General features: G+C 60.1%; 1 protein-coding gene across 4 annotated transcripts in view; it reads right to left on the bottom strand.

Moving 5' to 3' along the window:
* KCNT1 (potassium sodium-activated channel subfamily T member 1) overlaps positions 1 to 17,183 on the bottom strand; it is a 104,442-nt gene that overhangs the window by 2,478 nt on the left and 84,781 nt on the right. The window contains exons 21-30 of one of the 4 annotated variants that reach the window (XM_077148773.1): positions 16,165 to 16,270; positions 14,303 to 14,475; positions 13,906 to 13,977; positions 13,543 to 13,677; positions 13,007 to 13,118; positions 6,055 to 6,156; positions 5,642 to 5,725; positions 5,416 to 5,544; positions 5,015 to 5,035; positions 3,637 to 3,952 (exon numbers count right to left, since the gene is read on the bottom strand). In XM_077148773.1, the coding sequence (XP_077004888.1) occupies positions 3,637 to 3,952; positions 5,015 to 5,035; positions 5,416 to 5,544; positions 5,642 to 5,725; positions 6,055 to 6,156; positions 13,007 to 13,118; positions 13,543 to 13,677; positions 13,906 to 13,977; positions 14,303 to 14,475; positions 16,165 to 16,270 (1,250 nt within the window). Of the gene's footprint in view, positions 1 to 3,636; positions 3,992 to 5,014; positions 5,036 to 5,415; positions 5,545 to 5,641; positions 5,726 to 6,054; positions 6,157 to 13,006; positions 13,119 to 13,542; positions 13,678 to 13,905; positions 13,978 to 14,302; positions 14,476 to 16,164; positions 16,271 to 17,183 lie in introns of all 4 variants that reach the window. The other 3 variants (XM_077148774.1, XM_077148775.1, XM_077148776.1) reach the window with 3 other exon arrangements.

Genomic DNA, 17,183 nt, shown 5'->3' with positions numbered 1-17,183 from the left:
CAGCAGGAGGCCCAGCAGGGAAGACAGCAGCCCCTGGCTCAGTTTACCCAAGTGACATTCCAGGATTCCAAGGACAGGGGGTGCTGGGGACCCCACCCAGGCAGGGTGACCTCAGGAGGCCTCTGCCCCTCAGCTCACCCATCACCTCTCCCCCGCCAAGGGCAGGGCGAGGAGCCTGCACAGGCAGCCCTGCTTCGGGCAGGTAGAGAGAGGGCTGGGGCTGGGGGCTGGCGCAGGGCCCAGCCCTGCCTGGGACATGCCACGCTCTTGGCCCAGCCACCTCTTGCCAGCCTCCGAGCCCACGCTTGTGGCACTGTCTTTGCTCTCCCCGAGTCCTCATGCCCTGTGGTCGAGGCTGCACCCCATCCAGGCTCGAGCTGGCCATGCAGGGAACCCCGAGGGCCCAGCAGGCGTTTCCCAGTGAGGGCGGCACAGGCAGGGCGGCAGCAGAGCACGGCAGCACTGGGCCTGCAGGGAGAGGTGGGGAGCAGGGACTCCATACCCTGACACAGCTGCCAACAGGGGACTGCCCCGTGTGACATGTGCCATCAGGGAACTGACCAGGAGCAGCTGGCCGCTCAGAACCACCCAGAGGACAGAGGTGGGGGGCTGGGACCCCCACATTCGCTCATGCCTGCCTCGCTCTGTCCTCCAAAGCTCCATCCCTGTTTCCCAGCCTGGAGCCTAGGGTCGGGCGTCCACTCCTGGGGCTCAGGGCATTCCTTTTCTGAGTCAGGCAGAGCCCACAGCGACCCAAGCCCAGCCGGGCTGGGCGCTTCTCGGGGCGTGGGGCTGCCTGGTGCCGCTGGGGCCCCAGGGGTGGATGGGTGTCGCTGTGAGACCCTGGCCCCAGGGACAGGCAGAGCAGGCTGCTGCCCCTGGCTAGCTCAGGAGGAGGCAGGGGTCTGTGGCTCGTCCACACTGTCACCTATGACCTCTGTGGCCCCAGCCCACAGGACCCTCCCTCCCAGCCCTGGGGCCCAGATGCTTCTGCCCCCCTCAAGGGGGAGGGAAAGAGAGAGGCTGTCACCGAGTGAGGGGTCCCGTTCCCACTGGCTGCCTACCCCGGCCCCGCCTGCCAAAGGGCTCGGTAAGTGCGTTGCCCAGCTGAGGGGCAGGGTCCTGAGACATGGCCCAGTTCCTCCTGCCACATGCCTCTCCTTGTGCTGGGCACACCACGCTGCTCGGAAATGCCCGCCGGGGGTCGTGGTGGTCCTGAGTGGGGGTGGGGGCATGGCTGGACTGGCGGGCACAGTGGGGGACACAGTGGAAGGTGCAGTGGGGGACACCGTGGGGGCTGCAGTAGGGGGCGCGGCCAGAGGCCAGTGCATGTGGACAAGGGCGACCTGCAGCCTCACTGGGAGTCTGGACCCCGCGTGCCTCAAGGCCGCCCCTGGCCGCATGCGGGGCCACGCTGTCCTGGCATTCCCTGGGGCTTGGCAGCACCCAGCAGAGGGCGAGGCTCCATGCACGTCAGTGCAGGGACTGCGAAGCAGAGAAGCACAGGAAGTAGTAGACGTTTCACCTCCTCAAGCCACCTCAGTCCCCAGACCTGTGGCCACTCAGCCCCGAAGCGGGGCTCTGCACCCCCAGACGCTCGCGGCCATCCTTGCGCTGGTCCCCCCTGCGCTGACACCCACCTGGGCCCAGAAGATTCCATCAGGGCCAGGGTCACCCTGAGGCCACCAGGAGCCTTGCAGAAAGGGGGTGGGTCCCGGCACCAAGTGGGAGTCAGGACCAGGGGCCTCATCCCAGCTGAGGACAGAGCACCCCGCTTTCAAGGGCCCTGAGCAGAGAAAATACCAAATCTCCACGCTCAGTGTGGGGCAGCATCACTGTCCATTTGGGTCTTTGCCTCGGCTGGGGGCACTCGGGGCCCCTCAAACAAGGGGGTCAGGCCGTGGGCCAGGCCTCCCCTTGCCTGGAGGGCATTTCCTTCAGCCACAGGCAGAAGGCAGTGGGGGGCGAGCCCCGGCCTCGGGGCCCTGTCTGGGGGCCAGACCCAGCTCTGAGCGGCACAAACCATGGGCCCTCTAGGGTCAGGGACGACAAAGCGCGGAGCTGGATGTCCCGAGCTGGATGGTTGTTGGCACAGGGTGGCCGCCGTGGCCTTGGCCCTTCCACCTGGGGGGGGCCTTGGCTGGAGCCTGGCCGGCTCTCACCCCCTGTCCCCTGCCTGGGTGGGCTTTGCTGACGCGGGAGATGCTGGGTGTGCCCCTGTCCAGTGGGCACCTGGCGACCCTGACTCCCCCGGGAGCAGAATTACCTTGTAAGTATCCAAGGTTTACTCGGTTCATGACATCACTGGCTGTTAAGTTTGCTACGTCCTCTACAGAACACACAGAAAGAGGCACAGACAGACAGACAGAGAGAGAGAGATCAGCAAGCGGTGGGGCGGGCAGGGGTGGGGGGCCAGCGGGGGGCCTGTGCTCTGGGTGTAGCAGGCTTGGGGTGCAGCATGGCAGCCAGCCTCAGCGGGGTCCAGGCCCTCGAAGCAAGTCAATCACAGAAAGAAGATGGCTTCCTTCTCTGCTAACCTTGGAGGGGGGCGTGTTGCAGAGCCAAGGGGGGCTGGGGGTGGGAGTGTGGCAGCCGGGCTGGAGTCCCGTCTGCCAGTTCCCTCCATGAGAGAGTAAGATACAAGTGGCGACTTTCCTCTCTGAGTGTTGGGGTCAGCTCCCCACCTTATTAAGAGGCCACCGGAAAATCGCAAGTCTGGCTATGGTGGGGACACACCACAGTGTCCACAGGGCTGGGGGCTGGGGATGCTCTTGTGGGCCACCCTGTCCCTAAATCCTGGCTACTGAGTCCCCTTCAGGCCCCTCCCTCAGCACCCCCAAGTCACACCCAGGCTGGCCCCAGTGCACACGGCCGGCCCCCAGCGGCCAGACCCCATGTAAGGGGTCCCAAGGATGGTCAACCCAGTGTCAGGTGGTGGGGATGCAGGGTGGGGACACAGGGCACCCGCGGAGAGCAGATGCAGGCCAAGACGGACAATCCCAGGTGGACCAGGCCAGAGACTGCTACAAGGACAAGGTGGGAACCTGGGCCCCCCTCAGGCCATGTCGTTCGAGGCAGAGCCTCCAGGGGCTGGGGTGGGGGGGGAGGCAGCCAGGCTGAGTCCTCCCTTCCGACCAAGCTCACAAGTACTTCTTCCCAGACAAACTACAAGGAGAATGGGGCAGCACAAGTCTGATAAAGAGGACAACTGGCAGAGGGCAACCCCCAAGCTGCGGAGATGGGGTGACTGTGCCCCCAAAGTGGCTGCCAGAGAAGTATCCTGGAACTGGACATGTGCCCAGGAACGCCCGAAAGACTCTCCCCTCGCTGGCTGCTGAGGGTCAGCAGGGCTGGGCCAAGGCTCTGGGGGTCCCACTGACCCACTCCTAGGCCCTGCAGGGTTGGGGTCCTCTCCACGAGAACGCAGTCACCCGGCTTTCCAGGACTGCGCCCTCGCCACCCTGAGCAGCACCTCTGGAGCCAGGAGGAGATGATCTTGTCTCCTGACCCAGCCACCTCACCCCAGGCCTCTCTCAGCCAGCCGCGTCCCTAGCTTTCCAGGCGGCGACCCCGAGGCCCCATGTCGCGTCGGGGCTGAGCCCTCATTCCGGGGCGCAGGGCGGGCGCACCGCTTACCGTAGCCTGTGGTAGGCAGCCCCAGGTGCTTCATGCGGTTCTTGACCAGCTCGGACAGCTCCTGCCGCTCTGAGCGCCGGAACAGGCTGAGCCGCTGCTGGCTGATCCACTCGGCCGCCGCCTTGCTGGAGGGCTTGGCGCCCCTGCGGCTCAACCTCCGCGCCCACTGCAGGCTCTTGCGCCTCAGCAGCGGGGGCTCCCCGGGTTCCACGGTCGTTGGTCGGCCCTGCACTCCGCCGGCCCCCGCGCGCGCGCCCCAGGACCCTCGGGCCTCCCGCGTGTCCTCGAGATCCTCCACGGTCACGGAAACCTGGGACTGTCGGGAGGCGGGGCGAGAAGGCGACATGGGCGGGGCCTGGGCGGAGTCTGGGTACGGAGCCGGGGCGTGAGGACGGCTGTGGACGGGGCCTGAACAACCCGGCAGGGCCCCCCCCCCCCCGCGTGGGCGGACTTTACAGGAAGGCCGAGGTCTTTTGGGGCAGGGCCCGGGGCACAGAGTCGGTTCCCCGTGAGAAGGTGGGGGTGATCCCCAGGCCCCGGATGGGCCACCCCAGAGCCCCCAGGGATGCCTGTACCTTCCTTCCCTGGCTAGGTGGTGGCAGCCCTGAGTTTTTCTCCTGGGCTCCTAGCTGCTTAGCCACCTGGCCCTGACCCGAGTGTGACCAAGGGTCGCAGTCCCAGCCCTGACCCGCAGGCAGCTAACCTCCCTGACCTCGGTAGACCCTCGTTTCTGCCTGCCGGCTGAGGTCCCATCTGGTCTGGGAAGAGCCACTCCCTCTCTGTACCTGTTTCCCCACGTGCATCACCCATACATTTTGGAGCTTTGGTAGGGGGAACCAGGATAGGCTGGGGAGCACCCGGTGGGTGGGTGTGGCATTCAGGGTTGTGTGGGCCTCCCCACCTGAGCAGTAACTTCTGGAATGTGCAGGGCCCTGACCTGGAGGCCTGAGGTGCTGGGGGCAGTAGCACCAGCAGGGAGAGGCAAGCAAGTCCCCCCTACCCGCCCCCCGGTGCTGGGCAGCAGCTGACATGCCGCATGGCTGGGGTGCCCAGGAGAGAGGTGGGTGGTAGCAGACGTACACTGAGTGTCTGGAATGTTCAAATATGTGGGTGACCCCTGCCCCTCTGGGACTCTCTTTTCCCATCTGCACAGAAAGGGAAGTGACTGTCCCTCCAACTTGCTCCCCGATCTTGCATGCACCCAAGCCTGAGACCCTGCTCTCCCTGCCTCCAAGCACCTGGCTGGGGTGGAGCTGGGGGCCTGCGGACCCTGGGCCGAGTGTGGGTGCTGGGGGAGGAGGGGCACTGGCTGGCCTTTCTATACCCATGTTCAGAGCCTATTGCAATTGGTCTCAAAAGGGCCTGAAGTTGCACTCACCTGGGCTCTGAGGCCGTGGGGCTGTAAAGGAGACCAGGGGCATTTGGGGTCCATGTGGTGCATTTCTACCCCTCCCACCAAAACACCCGCTGCCCCCTGAGCTGCTGTGGGCTCCAAGCCCATCTAGGCTGGCACAGAAAGGCCTTGGAACCAGCGGGTCTGCGTTCTTGCTGTAGAGTCCCCAGGGGACTCAGGGCCTCCCTCTCCCCCACAGGGCACGGCCTACAGCCACCCCTGAGCAGAAGCAGCCCTGGGGACACGTGGAAGCAGCCCAGCCACGTTGCCGCAGGAGCCATCACCCCCAGCCCAGACATGGGCATGCGAGTCCCACCGCGAGGAGGGAAGCTGGGCCTGAGCCCAGCCCTCCGCAGCCTCCTGCTACGGTCCCCTAACCCGCCCACCTCCGAGGTGGAGAAGACATGGCACTCTGTCCGGTAGATGCCAATGGGGATCTCGGCACTGGAGGAGCAGAGCTTCTGGAAGAGGCGGCCGTAGGTGCGGATCCACAGGTCATCCTCGGTGATCTTCATCTGGAACAGGGATGGGGGGTTGAGCTGGGCCTGGGGCAGTGGGCGGCACCCAGAGCCTCCGTGTCACCCCGCGTGGGCGGCAGCCACTGTCACTTACGGCGCAGAGGTAGCCAGAGCCGGGGGTGGTGTCGAGGCCCAGAAGCAGCCTGGTGATGGTGATCATGTAGTCCTTTACGAAGGACTGGCCGGACGGACAGATGGATGGACGGTGGCAGGGGTCACGGTGGGGAGTAGGGGCAAGCACCCCCCAGGATGGCCTTGGCCCCATTGTGCCTGCCCAGCACCCACAGCCCCGCCCCCAACACAAAGCCTCCTGCCTGCAGGGCCCCGGACCAGCAACCCCGGGGGGCTGGGAAAGCTCTTGTCATTTTGGTGGCCCACCTGCCAGAAGGGCTTGGACCTGTGCAGCTGGACCCGCGCTCTCAGGGGCACATGCAAGCCAGGACAGGGCCCTGACATTGGCTGGGGGACTCCCTGGGGGCCCCTCCCACCTCCAGTGCCCCGGCTGACCTGGTAGAGCAGCGTGTCCAACATGCTGATGCTGAACACGCGGCCGGCAGCAAAGGGCAGTCGGAACATGAAGGCCAGGTTGGAGCCGTTCTCTCGCTCCCTCTAAGGGAAAGAGGGACTCAGAATGGCCAGCACTGCAGCCCAGGCAGCAGTGGCCGGAGGCAGTGTGTCCACATGCTGGGCACGGCAAGTGTGCACACAGGAAATGTGCACACATGTACAAGGTAAAAGTCTGCACATGTATGCAAGGTGTGTACTTATGGTTAGAGTGCATGTGTGCATGCAGATGTGTGCCCACGCTGTGTACAATTTGTGCCTGCCTGTGTTGTGCGTGTGAGCCCCAGCTTTGACCATGGCACAGTGATTCTGGAGGAAAGCAGGTGCAGAGCCGGCTCCAAGGAGCAGGAGTCTGCAGAGTCTTGGTCACAGCCATCTTGTCTGGGAAGGTGTCCAGAGGGATGGTGGAGGCTGCTGTGGCAGAGGCCCCATGTGCACACCGTGCGTGGCCCTGCTCCACGCCGCCCGGGGAATATCTGGTGGCAGCTCCGACGAGGTGCGCAGCTCGGCAGCTCCCAGCCCCACACCTGCCCTTGCGGTGCCGGAGGTCTGTGCTCAGGCTCGTGGGAAGCCAGGGTATCTGGAGGCCCCAGAGGGAGGGTGTGTCCCGTCCTTGTCCGGCTCCTAGTGGCTCCTGGCTGAGCAGGCCACGGAGCATCTCTCTTTCCTGTCCTCAGGGCTTCCTTCTCTGGCTCTGATCCTCTGGTTCCCTTTTCCTGGGACCGCTGGTGGCACTGGGCCCACCCCGGGTGTCCGGGAGAAACCCTCCAGCTTCTGGTCCAGAACTTCCTCTACCTGCAGAGTCCCTTTGGGCATGTGACGTCACACGTTCGCAGGCTCCAGGGTTGAGGATGTGGACAATTTGGGGGTGTGTGGGGCGACTGCTGTCCCTGCAACACCCACGTGGGAGTCGGGGAGGCAATGCAGGAGAAAGTAAGCCTGAGACGTCTACACTGGCCCACACGGTGCCGCCAGCCCGAGCAGCCTTCCCAGGGAACCAAAGCCTGCTTCCCATGCCCAGGGACCACAGCGGAGTCCCCAGACACGCCAACAGCCGGGCAGGTCAGGCATGTCCTTCCCTGAGCAGCCAACTCCCCTTGCCAGGAGTGATGGTGGAGGGGAACAGAGACTGCCCGGGCCTTCCCCTTGGGGCCTCAGCCACCACCAGGCTGGGCAGCAGGGATGGGAAGTAAAGAGCTGAGCTAGCGCCGGGAGTGTTTCCTCCCGTGCCGCGAGCAACACCCATCTGTGTGCCCGGGCCCTGGGGGTTGGCTGTGCGGTTCCGGAGACTCCATGTGCAGATTCAAGCTCTTCCGTTGCATTTAAAATTGACATGGATCCCAGAGTATGTGGAGCAGATAATTAAAAAGTACTGGCAAGTCCCCTGAGGGACAAGAGAAAAAATATGGAACTACTAAGCTTTACCACTGAGGAAACCCCTGATACTGTTGCAAACACTAGGGACTCCCAACTTATAGGCCAAGCCCTCGATCTTGAAGCTTGTGGTTGTGGAGCATATTTCTGTAGTGGAGAAGCTTAGCCTACCTATAGGTGTGTCTGAGAGTCACCTCCTGAGGACTCTTCTGTTGCTCAGATGCGGCTTCTCTCTGAGTCTAACTCTGCAAGTGAAATTATTGCCCCCACCCTCTGTGTGGAATGACATCCAGGGGTGAAAATCTCCCTAGCAGCGTGGGAGATGACTCCCAGGGATGAGCTCAGTCCTGGCACCATGGGATCAATGCTTTCCTAACTGAAAGGGGGAAAAGAAATGGAACAAATAAGGTATCAGTGGCTGAGAGAGATCAAATAGAGTCGAGAGGCTACTCTGGAGGCTGCTCTTACACAAGCTTCAGCTAGATATTGCTATTTGCCATGGTTTTCCAAACCCCAACTGCGATAGTTAGATTCAGGTGTCAACTTGGCCAGGTGAAGGCACCTAGTTCTGTTGCTGTGGACATGAGCCAATGGTACGTGAACATCATCTGTTGCTCATGACATCTGCGGTTGGCTAGGAGGCGTGCCTGCTGCAATGAATGATGTTTGACTTAATTGGCTGGTGCGTAAATGAAAGAGCTCAACATAGCACAGCCTAAGCAGCTCGGCATTCCTCATTTCAGCACTCCCAGCTCAGCCCAGACCTTTGGAGATGCAGAAAGGAATCACCCTGGGGAAAGTTGCTGGAACCGAGGGGCCTGGAGAGAAGGCCAGCAGAGATTACCCTGTGCCTTCCCACGTAAGAAGGAATCTCAGGGGAAAGTTAGCTGCCTTTCCTCTGAAGAACTAACAAAATAAATCCTCTTTTATTAAAAGCCAATCCTTCTCTGGTGTATTGCATTCCGCCAGCTAACAAACTAGAACACCAATCAAACACCATTTCTGTTAACCCCAAAGAGCACCTAGGATTCTGAGACTCAATAAAAGTTTCATGCACTGACATCACTCTCTAGAAACTTACAACCTCCAAATGGGCTCCCAGGCCAGAGAAGTCCTGAAACCCAGAGGGCTCAGCCTCTCTGGAACATCAACTAGTTCCATTCTCATATCCCATATTATTGATAGTTCTTTCCAACATGAAAAAGTTAGAATAGGGCATAGCCCAAATACTCCTAAAGATCAGGAGAAGGTTCAAAGGAGACGGGAAGAGTTGTAACAGAGAAGACAGGATTTAACAATTGAGTATGGCTGCTGAATCATACTGATATTTCTGTTGGTCTCCAGTGTCTTGGAGCAGCTAGAAGGGAACACCTAAAGTTGTGAAACAGTAACTGATACCAAACTCTGAAATCTGTTCTATAACCACTTGTTACAATGTACTTGAAAGGCATTTTTTTTTTGCATATATATTTCACAATAAAAACTGTTTCTAAAAAAAACTGGCATTGAATGTCAGCAAGGGGAATGCTAAAATTCCAGTGGATAATATAAATTCTAGTTCCCTTTCTTTAGAACAGCTCTCAACAGAAAAGAAACAGCACTCTGCCAAGCACAGGGAGGAGTTTCACATCTTAGTACTGGTATCAGCACTTGTCTGCACGCTCTTAAACAAGACCCTGCAATGTGGCCTTGCTGGGGGGCCCTGAAGCCTCGGGTCCCAGCCAGGTGGTTCTGCTTAAAAGCAACAGAGGGGACTCAGGGCGCCCAACTGTGGGCTGGAGAGGAGGGACCTCACTCACAGGAGCTGGAGGAGAACCTGAGGACTGGGCCTGCGGGGTGGGGGGTGGAAGGAAGCCAGGTGGACAGGCATTCCCTGACCCCTGACCCCTAAGCCCAGAAGTTCCTGGGGACTTCCAGAGCAGGGCAGGGTCTCGAGAGGAGAAGCCACCTGGCCGCTCTTAGGCATCTTTTTAAACCGCTGGCACGTTCTTTGTCTGATTATTTTTTAAATGTTGGCATGTTCTTTTATGGTTCTTTTATGGTGTCTCTTGGCAAGACATGCTTATCCGAATTCCAGCAGCATCTTTAATTTGACTCCAATTTCCACTTATATTAAATTTAATTACAATAAATGACTTGTGTTTGATCTAGGATTGCCTGTATAGCACAATCCTGCCGTCTGTCCTGTGCCCTCCTGCATCCCCCTCCCAGATGCAGGCTGTCTATAAAACTTTCTTCTTTATCCTTTTCCGCATTCCTTAAGAGTGGAATAAACATGTATGCTTTTGTAAAAACAGGCCATCCTTAATTCTTTAAAAACCATGTGAAGTTGTGCCAGGCACCTCAATTTACAGTTCATGCTGTCGGCTGGTCCCCAGGCTGAGGCAGTGGGGACCCTGGCAGAGACCCGGGGAGACCCTAGGTTCCCGGCATACCTTCCACCAGGGCCTTGGGGAAACGAGGACTCAGATTGCCTCACTTGGGCCTGGTCCCCCCTCCAGGGAGTGGCTCGGGCCAGCTCTGGGGAGTGGGCAGCTTGGCTGGGGGCGCTCCCTCCTCAGCCCCAGGCCCCACCTGGGCACATGCCAGCCTGCTGGGCCCAGAGTTACTGCTACGGATTTCCTCGCCCCAAGGTGGGGAGGGACATTTGGGGGTGGTGGTGAGGCTGCATGTGGGGAAGGCAGCCTTGCTGGGTGGTGGTGGCTGCAGCGGATGCCAGGGGAGGGGCGCGTTTGCCAACCTGGTCTCCTCCGAGTCCACCTCCAAAGGAGGTGCCACAGTGGCGGCTTTGATGCTCAGACTCCATCTTCCACATTCCAGGATTCCTGGTGCTGGAGGCTGCTGAGGCTGCCATCTACCCCCATCCCAGGCTTCTGGGGAGAGGGGCTGTGCTGAGGGGGGCCCAGGCTGGTGGGCCGGGTGGGAGCCGGCCATGCAGATCAGGGTTCTCTCCTGGGGTGCGGGACAGAGCCCCTGTTTGCTGCTGAACACAAGGTCCCAAAGCCGCCGTATCCCAAGCAGAAGCTGCTCCCTGTCTGCTTGGAGGCTGGCCTTAGGGGGCTGCCTGCCGCGGGCTTCCATCCCCTCTCTGCCCAAGGCTGTGCTCTGAGGTCCCCTGGGGCTGCTGGCCGGTGCTGTTGGGATCCACTTTTCCTGTGAGTCCATCGCAGTGGCTATTGCTGGCCAGCACTCGTCCCTTTTGCCTGGCGTTGATGGCTGGACGGAGAGGCAGGTCCGAGAGCTTCCCCAGGGTTCCTCAGGGTCAGCTGCACGGGTCACCAGCTTACTAGTAAGGACTTTTGCCTGGGCTGGCGAGCTTGAGGCTGGCATGGAACAGCAAGCCTAGGCCTGTTCCTGGCCAAGGCAGGCACTGGCCACTGAGGGCTACGCTTGTCCTAACACGTGGGTACAGATGAGGCAGTGCTGCCATTTAGTACAGGCAGAGGACATGGGGGGAGGTGGAGTCACCGCTCACCAGGCTCTGAACCTGCATCAGCCAGTGTCCAAGTCCCTGGGGTCACACTCAACCGGGCTGAGCCCTCGCCCTAGGGTCAGGGAGCAGCAAAGCGTGTGATCCCTGCTCTGCCAGAGCTGTGCTTTGTACCCCAGGAGAAGCTCCCTGCCCTCTCTAATGCCAACTGTGTAAAAGGGGGTGATCAATAATGCAGAAGAAAAGCCCCAAACGACCAGCTGGGACCTACTGGAAAACCGGAATCTGGAGTGAACACTTTATAAAATGTTGCAGTTCATGAACGTGCTAACTGCACTGAGGGTGGTTTCATGGTGAACGTCCGTGTTCACAGGAAAGAAGCGCGGCCACGTCAGGTGTGTACACAACCCTTCCTGGAAGGCTTAGAAAGGAGATAGATAGTTGGGCAGGTGGGTGGACAGACAGATCGCTAGAGAGAAAAATATGGCAAATGTGACAAAATAGTAAAAGTTGGTAGCCCTGGGCATCTGGGGGAGTGGGGTATGCTGGGGCTCTCTGCATGGGATTCAAGTGATTTTTGCAACTGTCCTATAAGTCAAAATATTTTAAAGTAAAAAGTTACAAAAAAGGGGAAAGCCATTAGTAATGATTATGTAGTAATTGAAAGGCACTGGCAGAGAGGTCTCTGAGGAAACATCAGTGAGGGGTGGAGAAAGTAAATGCTGGGCAGGAGCCTCAGGTCTGAGAAGAGAAAGAATCAGGCTGAGCATGTGACTGTGCTGACAGTTTGGCCCTTCTGAAGGGTTTGTCTTCACATTTTAATTATTTTAACTACATCCAAATATATAACTCGGTGCTGTTAATTACATGCACAGTGTGGTACCACCATTGCAATTTGAATGTGGTTAAACGGAGAAATTTAGAAACAAAAACACTAAAACAAAAAAGAAACTAAAAAAACCAAAAACCTAAGACTGTACAACACACACACAGGGATCCCTCATGCCAACCACAGTTAACAGTACAATTATAATAATACTCTTTCATCAGTTGTAACAAATGCACCACAGTGATGCAAGGTGTTAATAATAGGGAGAGTATGTGAGAACTCTGTGTTTTCAGCATGATTTTTCTGTAAACTCACAACTTCTCCAATTAAAAAAAAAATCATCTGGGGGCTTTGAAAAATATCTCTGGCCAGCCTCCTTCCCAAGTTAGATCCCATTCTTTGGGGTGGGACCAGGATAGTTTCTCTAAGTTCTTAGGTGATTCTGCTGAGCCGCAGCCTTGGGGTAGCGGTAGTTTTTTTTCCAGGTGTGACTAATTAATGGGGACCTCTTTCAGCTGTGGGGACTAGGAAGGGTTCAGCCCTGCAGAGAAGTTTCCCCAGCAGGCTGGTGGAGGAGGTAAGGCTGCCACCCTTCCTGAAGCCGGTGGAAGCTTGAAGGAGCCTGCTTCCATGTAACTGAGGAATTCTGCTGGTTGCAACAAGCATGGCATTAACCTGTCCCCGCAGCTTCTATTCCCACCCTACTAACACACGCGTGCCTTACGTAAACGTGGTAAAAGTGTATCTCATTGTTACCCCATTTTTAATGATTAGAATATGATTGCATATTGAAAAAAATAGAGCTTATATTTTTGTTGTTGAAAATAAAACAGCCCCCTCACCCCCTCAGGCCCCGTTAAAGGGGGTGGGTTTAAGTTGGGGATGGGGTCTCACGTAGGAGCCATTATCATTACTGGCCGCATAGGGTCAGTGCCCCGTCCCAGCAGACAGAGCTTGGGGGAGGTCCCTGCAGGCCCCGAGTGCGGTGACCATCCATAGCAGCCTGCCTGGCTCTGCCTTCAGGGGAAATGCCAGGGAGGCAGCGCCCCCCGGCTGCCGGGTTTCCGAGTCACAGCCTTAAGGCGGGCTGAACCCCGTGTGCCTCTGAGGGACTCCCCCTGTGCCCGGGCCAAGAAGAGGCAGGAGCTGAGGCTGCGCCCCGCTGCCCCGGGCCGCTCTCCCTGCGGGTCCCTCGGCCCTTCCTCGGACCCCTCCTTGCTGCAGGGGCGGGGGTGGCAGACAGGGGTGCAGGGGCCACTCACCTTCTCCAGCTTGGAGAGGGCCAGAGAGTAGCTGTCCTTGGCGCGGAACTGCATGAAGCGCATGTTGGAGGGGTGGGTGAGCTCCGTGGTGATGCTGAGGCTGGGGAAGAGCCTGGGGGCGGCAGGGGCTCGCGGTGGGCTCCGCGGTCACGGCCGTGGGGGGGGGGAGGGCTCTGAGGTCACGGCCGTGGGGGGAGGGTCAGACCTCCGAGGTCACCGTGGGGGGCGGGGGAGGGCCAAGGCTCCGCGGTCACAGCCGTGGAGGGGGTTCGGGGCTCCGTGGTCACAGGCATGTGGGAGGGGGACGGAATGGGTTCCACGGTTACAGCCATGGGGAGTGTCAGGCAGACGGCCCCACGCGTGACAGAAGGGACCTGAACGCTGGGCACCCAGGGGCGGGCGGAAGTCCTGGAGCCTCGGCGACCCCTCACGCCTAGCACGCCGCCCCGCCCACCCGGGCCCTTGCCCCGCCCCGCCCCACCCGGCTCCGCCCCCCACACCGCCCGGGCCGCTCATGCCCGCCCCGCCCCCCTCACCGGAACATGGTCTGCACGTTGACTATGGTCTTAGCGTCGGCCATGTAGTCCTCCTTGGCGCTCATGGTGCTTTCCTTGTCGACCACCACGAGGTTGTCGGCATAGATGATGCCGCACTGCAGCAGGCTGTCCAGGCTGGCGGGCAGCGGGCGTGTGGGTGGGGGAGGCCAGCCCGTGCCCATTGCCAGCTGCCCGGGGTACGCGGGCATCATTCAGCAACGCCCTCCCTCCCTCCCACCCTACACCCGGCTGCCTGGGGTGGGGGGAGGGCGGGGTGTGGGAGCCCCCTCCTTCTGCTGAGAACGGGTGAGGGCTGGGATGCTCCCCCCTCCCCAGCCGGGCGAGGCCCCCCGGCGCGCTCACTTATCCACGGAGCCCTCCATGTAGTAGACCATGGGGAAGCAGCAGATGGCCTCCAGAAAGTGGTGGTCCGGCCTGTGCAGACAGCGGCTCCTGGGGGACCACCCTGGCATGCGGAGCCCATGGCCTAGGCTGCCAGGGAGCACCAGCCAGAGAGCCTAGGGATCCTCCCACCCGTCCTGGGGGGCACAGGCGGCCAGGGACCACAGGGTGGGGAGGCTGCAGGGGCTGGGTGAGAGGGACACCCACTGGTGAGCAGGGGGACCGAGCCCTCTGGGAACCCCTCCTTGGCTGGCAGACTCTGGGCCTCTGGAAATAGCCTGAGGGAGGCCCTGAGGGGTGATGACAAGAATGGGCCCTGGGCAGCCCCCAGCTGGGCAGCAGCCCCCGCGAGCCTCACTTGTTGTCCAGCAGCAGCACGATGGGGTTCAGCTCCTTCCGGGCACGGTAGTAGGCGCGCAGCGGCACGATGAAGTTGTACAGCCCGTTGCCAGCCGTCTCCGCCGACACGATGATGAGCTTGTTCTTGAACCCGTAGGCCTTGGCGTCCTCGTAGCTGTTGTGCTTGCAGCCCTGCGGGAAGACCCGGGGTCGGCGCTGTCCACGCGGCCCTCTCGGCAGACGGGGTTATGGAGAGACACGGGGCCCGCAGCTCTCCTGGGACGCTCCTGGAACACGACCTCACACCACACTCGGTCCACGACCCCGTCCCAGCACTGAAGGCAGAAACTTCCTGGGAGCCACACTGGCCGACAGGCCCCACGCTGCACCCACAGACTCCACGCTGCACCCATAGGCCCCACGCTGCACCCACAGACTCCATGCTTCACCCAGAGTCCCCATGCTGCACCCACAGACCCCATGCTGCACCCACAGACCCCATGCTGCACCCACAGACCCCATGCTTCACCCAGAGTCCCCATGCTGCACCCACAGACTCCATGCTGCACCCACAGACCCCATGCTGCACCCATAGGCCCCACGTTGCGTCCACAGGCCCCATGCTGCACCCACAGACTCCATGCTGCACCCACAGACCCCATGCTTCACCCAGAGTCCCCATGCTGCACCCACAGACTCCATGCTGAGCCCACCAGCCCCACACTGCACCCATAGGTCCCATGATTGTACCCAGAGTTTGCACGTTGCACCCATAGGCCCCATGCTGTGCCCACTGGCCCCACACTGTCCTCACAGGATGCACGCTGCACCCACAGGCCCCATGCTGTGCCCAACGGCCCCACGCAGCACCCAGAGACCCCACGCTGGCTGGCATATCCTTGTGCAGCTGTTTTGCAGGTCAGCCTGCCACATGGGGCAAGCTGTGAGCTTGGCCCAGGGCAGGGGAGTGACATCAGCACGGGAGCGGCGGTGTCTGCGTAAACCCGGGGTTTTAGCCTGTGTAGAATCCCACAGATGCGTGTGCACTCCAAGTGCCCAGGTCTGGGGCTCTAAGCACCATTCCCCACTAAGTGGGACAGGCATCCCTGGAGAAATGGCCAGGGCAGACCCCATGCTGTTTGCACAAGGTGAGGCCAGAACATCTTGGGGTAGAGTCCAGAAAGCCTCAAAGAAGAACGGGGACGTGTGGGCAGGACTCAGGGACCAGCCCAAGTTGGTTCATCAGCACAGCTGAGAAGATCTGAGCATCAGAATAAATAACATGAAGTTGCAACAAATAATGGAAGAAACGTGTGCTGTGGGAAGGATGGGGCAGAAGGCAGGCGTGGATGCTGGAATGAGCGAGTGGACGCTGAATGAAAGACTGTTCTGAGCCTCCATGCCCTCCTCCTTGCTGGGGGGTTAGCTGCAAGGGCGAGGCAGTGATTCTGCCGGGAGGACCTTGCCACGGGGCCAGCGTCACCGAGTGACCAAGGTGGGCGTCTCCTGAGAATGTACTTCATTCCCAGGGGTTCCAGCCCAAAGCGCAGAAGCTGAACCAAATCCCAGGACACGTTGGACAAACCCGAGGGAGGGGCCCCGCTGCCTGCACCTTTCAAAGCCGTCGCGGTCAAGAGACACAAGGAAAGGCTGAAGAATGTTCCAGATTAAAGGCCACAAAATATGGCGAGCAGCCCCGGCGGGGGATCTGGCCCGGGAGGAGTTCGCCCACGAGAGGGCCAGGTGCAGTCTGACCTGGGGGCCCCCTGTGCGTCCGGCCGTGGGGTCCTGTGTAGTCCCACAGCTTCCCTGCAAGTCTGAGGTGGGGTCACAAGCACAGGCCAGCAGGGGCGGGCGGGCCGAGGCCTGAGGGCTGCTCACCTTGTCCAACCGCAGGCAGCAGAAGGGTGCCTTCACGGGCAGCAGGTGGCACAGTGTGGGGGAGCTGCCGATGTAGGGCGAGTTGGGGGGGTAGCCCTTCACATACCTGCATGGGGGGCAGGAGCGGCTCAGCTCCACCCGCCCGCTGCCACCCGCTCCTGGGGCCCTGCCCTGCCCCAGACCACCCAGCCCGTGGGAGGGTCCCTGGGCTGGGCCTGCAGCTGTGGCCTCCCCCTCCAGCAGGGCCGGGGCGGGGGCAGGTGGGCTGCACCCTGGGACCCCCACTTGTCCTTGGGAGCCTGGGGTGAGAATCCACACAACACACACAACACATGCATGACACACACACAACACACACATACACACAAATACATGTACAAACACACATGGAAACAGACACATGGCTACACAAACAACACACAAGCATGGATATACATACACAGAACACACACAGAGACACACAGATACACACATGGACACAGACACAACAGACACAGATACACATAGATGCACACACAGGATGAACACACAACACACAGACACAGACACAAACATGGACACACAGAACACACACGTACAACAGACATGCATGTACACACATGGATACACACAGGCTCACACAGACACACAACACAGGCATGGGAACCACCCACCACAGATACACGAAGACACACACACAACCTCTCCCACTCATACACACAAGCCCCATTACCCCATATTTTCCTCCCCTCTTCCTCTGTCTGTCTGTCTCTCTCTCTCTCTCTCACACACACATAAGAGCTCATCCCCCAAGATCTCCAGGGAGGAGCTGAGGATGTGATCCAAGGGCCCTGATACCCTGTGGCCCCAGCACCCAGGCCCCTGCTCACTCCCCTGCCAGGCTGGCCCCCAGCGTGTAGCCCCACTCGCCACATCTCCCATCGGAGCCCCTCAATCCCAGAGCTGCTCTCAGGGTGCCACCGACCCTCAGCCCAGAGACAGATTGTGGCAGGTACAGAGGGGCCACCTGTCTGTCCTGA

The sequence above is a fragment of the Tamandua tetradactyla genome, chromosome 2, assembly GCF_023851605.1.
Source record: "Tamandua tetradactyla isolate mTamTet1 chromosome 2, mTamTet1.pri, whole genome shotgun sequence".
NCBI lineage: Eukaryota > Metazoa > Chordata > Mammalia > Pilosa > Myrmecophagidae > Tamandua > Tamandua tetradactyla.
Note: the sequence above shows the minus strand (reverse complement) of the source record. Positions and strands in the feature narration are given on the sequence as shown.